This window comes from Indicator indicator, chromosome 16 (assembly GCF_027791375.1).
Source record: "Indicator indicator isolate 239-I01 chromosome 16, UM_Iind_1.1, whole genome shotgun sequence".
Taxonomy (NCBI): Eukaryota; Metazoa; Chordata; class Aves; order Piciformes; family Indicatoridae; genus Indicator; species Indicator indicator.
Window position 1 is genome coordinate 6905402 of NC_072025.1, and position 13425 is coordinate 6918826.

The 13425-nt window shown below is 38.2% G+C and overlaps 1 protein-coding gene across 1 annotated transcript in view; it reads left to right on the plus strand.

Annotated features, from left to right (window-relative positions):
* The window catches only part of TRPM1 (transient receptor potential cation channel subfamily M member 1), a 98164-nt gene extending 85454 nt beyond the window's left edge, over nucleotides 1–12710 (plus strand). Inside the window, exons 23-29 of the mRNA XM_054388151.1 lie at nucleotides 792–1043; nucleotides 1600–1792; nucleotides 4138–4158; nucleotides 5903–6047; nucleotides 8175–8374; nucleotides 9515–9647; nucleotides 11432–12710. Coding sequence (XP_054244126.1) covers nucleotides 792–1043; nucleotides 1600–1792; nucleotides 4138–4158; nucleotides 5903–6047; nucleotides 8175–8374; nucleotides 9515–9647; nucleotides 11432–12710 — 2223 coding nt within the window. The remainder of the gene's footprint in view (nucleotides 1–791; nucleotides 1044–1599; nucleotides 1793–4137; nucleotides 4159–5902; nucleotides 6048–8174; nucleotides 8375–9514; nucleotides 9648–11431) is intronic.
* The last annotated feature ends 715 nt before the right edge of the window (nucleotides 12711–13425 follow it).

The following is a 13425-nucleotide window of genomic DNA, read 5'->3' on the forward strand; positions in this document are numbered from 1 at the left end:
TGACATGGACTTGTGCAGAGGTTTGAGAAGCCATATTTGGAAACAAATACAGATGCCAAGTCAGTAGTCCAGATCTCCTGGTTTAGATGTTACTGATTAAAACCTACAACAAAAATAGGCCTAATGAAGGCAAAATAGAAATAAAGATGGAAATAGAGCCCAGAGAGGAACGAGAAAATGACCAGAGGATTGGAACACCTCTGCTATGAAAAAAGGCTGAGACAGTTGAGTTTGTTCAACCTGGAGAAGGCTCCAGGAAGATCTTATTGCAGCCTTTCAACACTTAAAGGGGGCTTAGAAGAAAGAGAGACAGGTTTTACCTATGCCTGTAGTGAGAGGACAAGGGACAACCATTTTAGACTGAAAGAAGGTAGGTTTCATGGGACATAAGGAAGAAATTTTTTATGATGAGGATGGTGAGGCATTGAAACAGCTTGCTCAGAGAAGTTGTAGATGCCCTGTCCCTGGAATTGTTCAAGGTCAGACAGAGCTTTGAGCAACCTGATTGTGTGAAAGATGTCTCTGCCCATAGCAGGGTAGTTGGACTAGATGGTATTTCTAGGTCCCTTCCAACACAAACCTTTCTATGATTCTATGAAAAAGAAACTTTGCCTGCTAGTAACTAAAAATACGCTGTTTGAGAAAAATTTTGCTGGCAGTGAAGGGGTTCTCATGCACTTATTGAATGTGACAAGACTGGCCTCTTTTCTTGACCATTGTTTCAAAAAGTAGCTTGGAGTTTTTCCTAATGAATTCTTTATTGTTTGGTTTTGGTTTTGTTTGTATTTCAGATTCTGATGTCAGAGCCTGGCAAGCTGAGCCAAAAAGTGAAAGTTTGGCTCCAAGAATACTGGAATATTACTGACCTGGTGGCTATCTCAGTATTTATTATAGGAGCAATTCTTCGCCTGCAGAGCCAGCCTTACATGGGTTATGGAAGAGTGATTTACTGTGTAGATATTATTTTCTGGTACATTAGAGTACTAGATATCTTTGGTGTGAACAAATATCTGGGACCTTACGTCATGATGATTGGAAAGATGGTTAGTGCTTAAATTGCTATAAATTTTGTATTTCAGAACTTCATGGGAACTAAATTCAGTTTTGGTTTTTAAAAGAGGTTTTTTGTCTGAGTAGGACTCTGAATAAAGGCTGTGAAAAAGTTGCCATGTGAATTTCACACACATACTAGATGATGCAGTACTCTTGTTAGTCACTGCTTGAATCAAGAGAGAATTTTTATTTATTTTTTCCAACCTGCCTGTGGAAACTTGTATCAGCAATAACAGACTGCTGGTACAAACCCATCAGTTATCTCTTTGCAAGCACAGAAGTGCACAGCATAAAGCACTTGATGTAAAAGAGAATAGAGATAGCAAAGATTTTGGCTTTTTTTAATATATTCTAGTATTTTTTTAATTCTAGTAAATTACTGGTTTTACTGCATTTTTATTTATCCTTACTTCATGAGCAGTAGTTAAAGTGTACTAGCCAGAAGATTATGGGAATGTGCTCATTCTCTTGATGCTTTCTTGTTTACTTTAATGCTGCTGTACTAGCCAGCGATGTTAAGAGCCTCTGTATGGTCTTTCCATGCAGATGATTGATATGCTCTACTTTGTGGTCATCATGCTTGTGGTTCTGATGAGTTTTGGTGTGGCCCGCCAAGCTATCCTGCATCCAGATGAGGAGCCTTCTTGGAGATTAGCTCGCAACATCTTCTATATGCCCTACTGGATGATCTATGGAGAGGTGTTCGCAGACCAGATAGACCGTAAGAGTAGAATTCATAGTAAGAGTCTGTTTCCTGTTTCTGAGGCAGATGATCAGATCCAAATTAATGGTTACTTTTAATTTGGAATTACTGTTTTGTCTTTATGATTGTATTGTTCTTGTTTTCCTGTGACAGACTTGAGAGACTGAACAATTTTCCCCACCTGCACGTCCTGTCTCTCGGTTTATATTCAAGTTTGGTTAACACTGAGAGTGATATGGTCTAGCATACTCTTCTGCCCAAGAATATAACACTATTACATGTTCTGTTTATTTGCAAGGATCAGCAGAGATCATTCTGATCTGGTGTCCTTTCGAACCATTATTTTACTAATATTTCCAACAGAAGAAGAAAAAAATAAATACCTTGCAAAGGAGATGAAAATATACGTATTCTCTCATCTGCAGTGCACAGCACAGGCAATGAGCTAATACATTTTTACTCCCATAGATGCACCTATCAACTTTCCAGAAATGTTTCCATTTGATGAATCACTCATGATCTTCTTTTCTACACATGGGAAAACAAAACAAAAAAGGAACACTCTACTTCTTTAGCTTTGAGTGTGGAGATAGCCATTGTTATCCTGCTCTGGCAGGGTGGTTGGACTAGATGATCTTTCAAGGTTCCTTCCAGCCCATATATTCTGTGATTCTGTGATATAAAATCTTCACAGTTTAAAAAAACTTCCCAGGTCAAAAGTTTTGCTGTGTCAATAGCTTAAACATAAACTAATTTGAAAATGTATGGTTTTGTTGTTGTTTTAATTTTTAAATAGAAGTGGCTACCCAAGGAGTTCTACTGCCAATGGAATGACATTTGAGCCTCTTTCTGCTTTCAGTAGGAGATTTTCACTCTGATCTTTCTGTGGTTCTCCATAAACACACCACAAAAGCAACCTCAGAAGTCACTGGGCAGTCTAACATGACTGTGTCAAGTGCTTATGGGTAGTTTTGCCAAGGCCCACAAGTGCAAACACTTCATGGAAAAAGTATTACATCAGATTTTCAATCTGAAAGCAGGTAGTTGGACTTTTGTCAAGAGCTTCACTGAAGACAGGATGTCAGCTAAAGATGAAGATCAGAAATCACAGAATTGCTGAGGTTGGAAACCACATTAGGAGATCATCCAGTGAAACTTCCCTGCTCCAAGGAGGGTAAATTAGATCAAGTTGCTCAGGGACTGTTCAGTCAGAATTTTATTATCTTGAGGGATGAAATCTGTGCAGCCTCTCTGGACAGTCTGATTTAAATGAAGTTCCCACATTTTTACCTTTGTCCATTGTCTCTTCTCTTTTCACTGTATCCTGCTGAGAAGAGTCTGGCTCTGTCTTTACTTCCACTCACCATTAGGTAGTAACGTCTCCCTTGACTCTCTCTTCTCCAGGCTAAATTATCCCAGCTTTTTTTGCCTTCCTTGCCTCATTTGTCAGATGTTCCAATCACCTTAAAACTCTTTGCCCTCTACTGGAGTCTTTCCAGTATGTCCATGTCTGATTTCTGTGAGGGAGCCCAGAGCTAGACACACAAGTTCAGATGTGGGTTTACCAGAGGTGAGTAATTACCTCCCTTAACTTGCTGGTAACATTTTTCCCAATGCAACCCAGGATGCTTCTGTCTGGTTTACTCCATTTAGAAGATGCCCATGAGCAAGAAGTTCGTGGTATCTAGTAGTCAAGAGCATCATATTTGTAAACAATAGAGCAGCCTGGCTGTGTTTCTTTCAGTAGTGTGAGTTTGCTTACAATTGCCATTTAGGAGCTGGCAAGCAAGTGTCCATACTGGTAGTCAAAATGGGCTCTAATGAACTTACAAACTGTAATAGCACCGGTATTATGAGTATTAATGGAAACAGAAACAGCTGGCTGAATCAAAGCCAGGGTGGTTCTTAAAAATACAATAATCATTAAAAAAAAAGCAAACAACATAAATGTTACCACAATAGCTAAAAGAATGTTTTTGTGTAATAATTTTGAGTTGTTTTCTGTTCATAGTGACCGCCAGTTTTGTTTACTTGCCTGAAATACTGTGTATATTTAAATGATCATCTGCTAGAAGCATTTTGTGATTTATTATTAATATCATTAATTCACTGCTAGATGTAACATTTGGGGAAAACATGAGTAGGAAACTGCAGGATGCAATGCATTTATAACAAAGACATAATTTCTAAGCTTATATCTCTACTGTTCTGACATTTGAGTTGCTTATCTTTTCTTTGTGGCAAAACTGTATTTTCAAACAATTTTTTTCTTGTAATTTCTGTTTTGTTTTTTTTAATCTCTATATTATTCTGTTGTTTTCTGTCTTTCTCTCCCTGCCTCCTTCCTTCCTTCTATTTTGTTCTTTTGGAATGCTGTTCAGTCTATGCCATGGAAATTAATCGTAAGTCTCTGTGGAAAATTGATTATCTTATTTAGCTGAACATGTTCATTAATCTTTTTCTTCATTAGATACTGGCACTTCAATTATAGGGCTCATCCAATATTTAGGTGTGAATCTTGTTTTCTTACTGTAATAGTTCCGTTTGAAAAGAAGCAGAGAAAAAATATTTTAATACAGATTGCAGATCATAAGTTTTAACTGAGCTTGTGTGGTTTGCTATAACTCTTCTAGTACACTAAAACTGAAATTACTTTTTTTTTTAATATGACGCATGAATGTCATGCTATAACTAATTCCCTTTGAATACCTAGATGCAGTATCAGTGGTTTTTTTGGCAGGACTTTCACTCCATATGAGTTCTTTCATATTCTACATTACTACTTTCATATTCCACATGAATAATATTATGAGTCACTTGACTTTCCTGTTATGATAAAGAGAAAAAACGTAGGTCTGATGTTTGAAAAGCAGGTACAATATAGTTTATTAATAGTAGTACCATTTTCCCTTTCAGTCCCTGTAAATAAGATTAGTCTGTTTTCAAATAATTGGAAGTAATTTTTCAGATCAGGTTGAAGCATTGGGATCTTCTGTAAAATACTCGGTCCCACTGGTCTGTCTATTCACATAAACAAAATCTGCAATGAACTGATTGTCAGACCTAGAATTTACTAAGATTTCAGCTAAAGAAGCTATGATTGATAAAACACTTTACCTGCTACTAAACGGTTCCAAAAGTTAGCATTGTATGTGAAATCAGATTCACTGGCACTGCACCTAGAGACAGAACAAACTTGCTGCAATTACCCACCTCCAAGAAGTTCTTACCTCAAGACAACCTACGTCTTCTTAGGATTACTGCAGGCAATAATCTGACAACAGCTGGGTCATTCTCAATTTTTGTCTCATCCTCACCAGTCTATTTTGCTGTTCCTATTTAATGTTCATTTTATAATTCTCTCCCGTTTGTTTAAAATTGTATCTAAAATTTAGAATTACTGTGAAAAATAAAGGAAGCAGAAATTGGGCCAAAAGTGGTGGCAGGGCCACCTGCTGGTGACATTAACAGCCCCAGACTGGGCAAATAATAGTACAGAGAGTCCAAACAGGGGCAAAAGGAGACAGGGCCAGAGCCAGAACAAGGGTCCATCCAGGGGGCAAACACAGGTGAAACGTCCATCCAAGAGGTAGGCCTGAGACCTGCACACCTGATACAGCTCAGGCAGGGACAGGCATGCATAAGGGGTGTAGTTGTAAACCCCAGGCAAAGCTGGGGAGGGTCATTAAGATCTCTTCTGTATCAGGGCCCCAGTAAAGGTTTAATTTGTGCCCAACAATCTGAGACTACAAGGAAATTCTTTTATATCTTTGGCAAGGTAAGCACACAAGTTTTGTTGGAGAATTTATTTTAATTCCACTATTAGTGTGTATCTGTGCACATGAAGATCTTGTCCTAGTCTATTACTGTAAGAAAAAGAATGTCCATAGGAATTTGAAGATAAAGCCTCACTGTACAGTAAACTTGTAGCTGTCTCTCTGCTAACTATCAAGGGGAAATATTTTTGTATGCTGTAGTTAGCAGCAGAATTTGAAGTAGAATTTATACATACTTGCTACTGGAAATAAACTGGTAGAATTTGTTCAGCTCAGCAAATCTTATGCATGTGCCACCACTGCATAAATGTAAATAGTGTTTTTAACTATCAGGCAATTTGTGGAAAAATACCTTTCTGTTTTCCTTCAGCTCCTTGCGGGGACAATCTTTATGACGATGATGGTAAACGCCTCCCTCCATGTATACCAGGGGCATGGCTCACTCCTGCTATTATGGCCTGTTACCTCTTGGTAGCAAATATCCTGTTGGTAAACCTGCTGATTGCTGTCTTCAAGTATGTAAATGATCATGTGCTATCTTTACTTTCTTATTGCTGAGATAAAGTTCCTGTGAGCCCATCAACTGATATTGCAAGCGTTTGCACTGAGAATCTAATTACTCCATGAACATGACTGGCAAATACTTGGAATAGTGTACAGGCTGGGAAAGAGTGGAGGAAAGGGTGCTTTGAATTTGCCAGCAATTGCAGTAATGCATGAAAGAATCTGGCTAGTTGCAGTTATCATTTAGTGGATAGTGACAGGCCTCCAGATTGCTCTGGAAAGATGTAATACACAGTCCATGAAACCTGCTACACACATGCTGGAAGCTGATGTCACAACTGGCAAAGGTGGTTCTGCAATAGAACTGCAGAATGAAAATCTAAACATCAAAAGCAGAAGGCTTTCTACTATCACTACATCATCTAGCTTTTTTGGGTTTTCCTTCCTGTATTGCTTTTCATTTAGAAAAAAGATATCAGGGTCTTGCAAAATTCTTACATGACCCAGAAAAGGAGTCTATATTGCCTCGAACCAAGAGTAAGGATAGCTACATGTTGCTAAGGTCTGTGGCCAGTGCAAGCAATGTTCATTATGTATATTCTTAATGTTCTTCCACAAATCTGTATTTAGACTTCTCTGGAGTAACAGTAAATTAATTTACGCTGTTTTTTCTTTCTACCCACGTTTATGCCACATGATTTCCCTGTTCATAACCTAGGAATTTGAAAAAACAAACCAAAACCAAACCAACCACAAACAAACAAAAAAACCCCAAACACCTGAAATATTTATGTGCTAGTAAGACTTACTGAACACACCACCTGGGAAAAGCAGGTGATTTACTTTTGATGCCCATAAACATGTAGTGTTGGAGGGCTTTGCTGGCATAGGTATCTGGTGTCACAACAACAAACAGCTCATTGTGTGCCCAGAAATCTTCCACTCCCAAAGCCTGTGATTCATTTGATGTATGTAACTTAAAAGGTCAGGAATTTTCAAGTGCTCAAATGCGAGTCACATTGCTAGAAGGACCAAAGAATCAGCAGTTTGGGAAGTAGGTCATGCTGTTAACTCCTGTCATCCCAGCGTGGTTGCAAGGGGATGAGATGTAGCTGAGGAATTCCTGCTACGCAGGAGACACAGGATGAAGGCAGACTGTCACTTATCATTGGTAAATAATCTCATGTATAGATAGACAAAAGAAACCAAAAGCTGTATGAACTCAAGAATTCTCTGTTTTTGAAGGGGTATTTTAACTGGTTTTGTGAATGTAGATGTTCTAAAGCACGTAAAGATAGAAAAAATAGACAAAAAATATTAAAAAAGGAAGTGCAAGTATCATCATCTCATAGAAATGCAGTGAGCTGCCTGAACATACTTTAAAATTTCTTGAAAAGCCTACGACAGAATATCAAATCTTCTTTATTGGTATTTAATAACTTTGACTATTATTATTTCTGGATTGAATATTATCACTTACCCTTCACTGAATAAATACAAAATAAAACGTTTTTATAATACACCTTCTTTTGATGTAGAAATGATGAGGCCATGGCTTCCAGAAACGTATTCCTTTACAGGAACCATGAAGCACGTTTTTAAGTCAGAAGTTTGAGTGAACGAAGTTTGAGTGAACAAAGTTTGAATTCAGGATATTTTGTGAAAACTTGAAATCTTCTATGTAGGCCAAGCTGATTAGCATATTAAAGGCAAACTGTGTGAACCTTCTTCATTTAGCGCATAAAATACCTTTCATGGATTCAATACTTTGTGTAATATCAAATACTGGCATGCATCAAAAGAAATACTTTATAACCAAGCCCCAAGTTTCTTTTCATTAACATCTAAAGGACTTTCCATAGTAGGAGCAAATAGTCTAAGAAGAGAGCAGTTCTGCATAGTACATGGGGGACGGAGAACAGCTTCTGGTGAGCTACCCCCAAAAGCAATAGTGAAATCCTGAGTTCAAGTTAATCATCAATTCAGCAAGTTCAGCACCATCAGGAAAGAGCTGAACCAAGCAAGCTCTGCAGCCTCATGTTGTTATTTAGCTGTTACTTTTTTTCAGTACAGTTGCTTGCTCAATAATAAGTAACAATTAGGGGCCTAATAGAAACTGTACTTATGTTCCTTTCCAGTAATACCTTCTTTGAGGTAAAATCAATATCCAACCAAGTCTGGAAGTTCCAGCGGTACCAGCTGATCATGACATTCCATGACAGACCTGTCCTCCCACCACCAATGATTATCTTCAGCCACATCTATATAATCATCAAGCGAATCTGCTGTCGCTGCAGGAAGGGTGAAGGAGACCAGGATGAGCGTGACAGGGGACTGAGTATGCAAGAAATCTCTACATTGAGCTCTTTGTACCGTATCATCAGAAAGCAGCAGCTTTTCAACTGCTGAACTATTTTGTTCACATTGACAGTCAAATGTATTTGCAGAAGATAGCATGGGACAAAATTTATATCGTTAGCAGCTCTTATGCAATGTGGACTCTGAGAGAAATGCGATGCTGTGCTCCTAATGAAGACATCCATTAACATGCTGTCTTAAAACAATGAGAGGGCATCTACTTAATCCAGTTTTGCCAAGTCCTAGTGAAACCCATATATCAGAGAGGGCAAACAGGAAACTGAAAAGGGATCACAGTTTCAAATATTATCTCTAGAGTCAGCACTGTGATTGTATCTAAGAGTATCCCCACTTTCATGTCTCCATTTATCTGTCATTTCACAGGGGAACTATGAGGATACTTATTCTAACACACACTGTTATTGTTATTATTTTCATTATATGCCTCATTGAATTAATCAGATGCCTCAATTATCTCTGTATTTCTACTTTTCACAGGAAATTTGTTTTGTAATTATATTTCTGCACAATATGCTTCTGAGTTAAAAAAAAAAAAGGGAAAATCCTAAACATAACACTTTGTCAAAATACAGAGACAAATTCAAGTAAAGGATAAAATCTCCCCAAAAGTTTACATTTTCCTTGAATTCTCCTTACATGGTCATAATTTTTTGAAGCTGTTGTCCAAGGAATGTCAGGGAAACGATCTGTTATATTAGATTCTATGTTGCCTATAACTGGCATCCTTTTAAGAACAATATTTGAATGAAGTAACAGTCAAACTAGCAGAGCTTGCTCTAGTCTTTATCCTGTAAAATCTAGTCAAGTTTGTTCAACATGAAGCACTGCTGTTAAAATGTACAAAGGTCACTGAGAAAATGTAACCCCCTGTGGATGGTCATAAAAGCAGATGATGTTCATAATGCATTATATTGCCCTCAGGGCTATGGCCACCTTTGGCTAAGGGCTCCTTCCCTATTTACAAAATCATCTGTTCATTTAGTGCAGAAATAGAATCTGCAGTATCCATATGCCTAAAATAATCTGCTAAAATGCATTTACATTGACTGCTAGGAGTTCAGAAAAAAAGAAACATATTTTGCTCTTCTGTTTTGCACAGAGTTATTTCTGAATGATGAGGAGCTAAAAAAACTGTATGAATTTGAAGAACAGTGTGTAGAAGAATACTTCCAAGAAAAAGAGGATGAGCAGCAATCATCTAATGATGAACGCATCAGAGTTACCTCTGAAAGGTACTTATTATGAGGAAAAGCCCACCTCACTTATCTGGAACGTTATTTGCTTTTTTGTTGTCTTCATTATAACCAGTTGAGTTAAAGTACAAGAGGTTTATATCTTGAAGAACAGCACCACCAGTTCAGAAGCTGATCTGAATCCTGAGTAAATATCTGTGCAGGTGCATCCCTCACAAAAGCAAACTTTTTGTTGTCTCTCCTAATATGTTGCTAAGGCTGCTGATTTGGGTAGCTTTGGTATAAGAATATTTTAGTTCATGGTGAGTTTTTCCCCTCTCACCCATGTGAAGATCACAGTTCTGGTTTTTATTTGTCTGAGCAAACTACTACTTGTTGAACTTCCAACAGCTCATCCAACCGTGAGAAATAATGACACTGATGATTCCTCCCTTGGACCTATGATATACGCTATGGTCCATCATTCACAAATGTTGACTTTTAATCTCTGCCACAAATTCTCTTAGAGGCTTTGAACAATGAATGCATTCATCTTTTCAATATGAACTTTCCCATTTAAAAGACAGGGAATATTCAGATGTCAATCATTAAGCCATTCTGAGGACTAGGTAATGTTTGCATATTGCAGTGTAAGCACACAGTGATAATGGTAGCAACACTGTTTTTCACCAGGTCACTTGGGCAGAACTGTTCCCCAAGACTTGTCCTATTCTCTTAGTAGTTCTAAGTCAGTCAAAGGATGGGGTCTTCTGTCACTTCCTTGAAATTATGAAAATTACACACATTTTAAATACTGTTTCACCTTAATGTGTTTCGTAGTATTTTGATTAACTCTATCTATCTATCTATCTTCCTTTTAACATTTCTAATGAGGTAGATCTGTGAGCCATATAATTCTTTAATGGATAAACACCCTCTTGAAGGGAGACCCTGTACATCCTGTATTATTATATGTGAAATTTGAGAATAGAGAGGTAAATGAAATCTGCTACATGTATTCATTCGAGTAGTTTCTATCGTGCTATTTATCCATGGCAATTTGTCAAAATCCTAGGTATTGTGGCAGAGAATAAAGCAGGGCTGGTAAGCCTCACTGACTCACTATGGTCTATGGCCACAAAGCAGATTTGCTTATTTCTCATGGCTTCTTTCTCCAGATGCTTTGTCATCTTTTGTGTGTGAGAGAAAAAGAATGTTAATTTAATTTGCACAGTTGGTTTCCTAGTGTATGATCTCTAAGCCACATTCTAATACATTACTTTTTATATATATTTTTCCATTAGAATATAAATGATAAAACGGGGAGAAGTATTATTTTAATTGAACAAGACAGTAATTGCACTCCCTTCAGCTGATACACAATTGAAAAGTATTTCAAGAGCTAAAGTAATGCCATACACACTGGCATTTGCTTTCTCCCATACAGCTGCAAAACCTGTTTTACAACATGCCCTGATGTTATTTTAAATCATCCTGTGAGCATGTCATTACAAAGTATTTTTAATGGAATTAATTGATGCTTCACAGTGAAAGATAACTGAATATGAAGTGGGTGGCACACTGCGCCTAAGGGCTTCAGCTCTTGTACTCTCCTGACATGTAACTAAGGCAAAGTTCAAATAGACTTCTAATACAATGTATGGAAAGCACAGATAGCAAGAAAATGCACTTGTTTTTGATGCTACACGTAGGAAAAAAGAATGATGCATGATTCATAGTATAAAATTCTACCTTCTGAAGAAATCAGCAGGCTGGGTGTCTGTAACGGGTTACTGCACCATTCCACAGCCCCTGTTCTATGCTTCCTCTTTTATACCCAACAGAGTTGAAAATATGTCTATGAGGCTAGAAGAAGTGAACGAAAGAGAGCATTTTATGAAAGCTTCCCTTCAAACAGTCGACCTTCGGCTCTCTCAGTTGGAAGAACTATCTGGGCGGATGGTGAATGCTCTTGAGAAGCTGGCGGGTGTTGACAAATCCGAGCTGACATACACACGTTCGCGGGCTTCCTCTGAGTGTGACGCTGCTTATCTCCTGCGGCAAAGCAGCGTTAACAGCTCTGATGGCTACAGCATGTACAGATACCATGTCGGTGGTGATGAGTTAACATATGACGACAGTGCCACTCCTATGTCACCAGCCATGGGACTGCGTAAAAAAGCCCATTCTATTGGTACCAAAGAAGATGAAGCAGACCCAAAGATGCTGGTTCCAGAACACCATACCAGTCTCCATTATACCTCTAGTGCTAATGCAGTCTCCACAGCAGATGACAGTAAATCTATGTTAGAAATAGCACAGAATGTTTCTACGCCACATTCTGATTCAGGTGGTTTGGGGGATGAAAAGCAGGGGATTTGCAAGAGTGATGGAATGATTCCTCAAAGTATAAACCAGATGGATGCTGTTACAAACAGTCAGTCAGTACCGACATCTGATTTCCAAAACACTCAGTTGAAAGTAGAACGTACCAAGTTAGAAGCTACCATCTCTTACCCCTTGGACAAATCTAAAGCAATGCGCTATTTTCCTCCTGAAACATTCAGTGCTTGTCAAACCACTATGATGAAGTCAAGGAGCTTTATATTTGCACAGGGTGGGAAGATGGTTGGAGGAGTTAACAACTGGACTGCTGAGTATAGTACCATCATGGATCAGGTGTGCCCTTCAGCAGTTGAACAGTGGGCCACAGAGTGGAAATATGAAGTTGAGCAGCAACTTTCCCAAGAACATCCTCCAGAATACCCTGGGTTTGCCTCTGAAGCAGAAAGGCAAGCAGAGCAGAAACAGTTACAGATGGACACAGATGATGACAGTGATGTTGGTGAAGCAGGTATGAGTGCCTCTTACACCTCTATGCCTACCACTGTCAAGGCTGAAAAAGATAATTTACTATCAGTAAAGCCAGAACGGACTTCTGGGTTCCCATCAGTAAGGTCAAAGAGTTTACACAGCCGTTCTCAAAAAGCCAAGTCTGTAAAGGACAAATTAAATAGACCAGGGCATGCCAGCAGTGTAACAAATCTCGTGGTAGCATTTGGCAGTGCAACAGAGGAACAGAAAGCTAAGCAAGAAAATGCATCCACAGAAACTGAATGTTAAAGTGGCTTATAGCCCCTGTTTCAAAGATAGTCAAGAAAGCAGCATGATGAACTGAACAAATTATGGATTTTAAAATCCATTTGTAAAGAAGAATGTGGCATATATTTGTTCCTTTCCATTTTTGGTTCTGTTCTTAAATGCTTGCTGGATCAGGTGAAAGGGAGATCTTCTCTCAGGGACAGATAAGAAGTAGGCACAGTCCACAGATACCAACAGTATAGATCTTTCTTTGTTCCATTTTGATCTGCCTCATAAGCTTATTTACTGATGAGCTCTTTATAAAAGCTCATGAAAGAAGGGCAATGTTATTATATAATAATTTAGATTTTTTTAATTTTTATTTTTTTTTATCAGAAAGTCTTCTTAAACTGAACAAATTTTTTAACCAGCCTTAGTTTTTATCCTTCATCATGTAGCCAGTTTCTCTGTGGCCACTGTTTTTTCAGATCTAAACAAAATTGTTGGAGGCAAGGAAAAACTATGCAGTTCCTTCTTTCACTTCTGATTTCATGTATGCTTCTTAGCTCTCCTTTCAGAAAGATACAGCATAGCTGTTTTCATCCACTGAAACAGGTCTGAGTGGCAAAATACAGTTCTGTTTGGAAAAACTTGACCTGGAAAGTGTAGAGATATTCTTGACCTGTCCTTGAACTTAAGTGATATAATCTTGCTTTCAGGATCATATCTGCCCCCACCCCAAAGCATGCTGACAGCC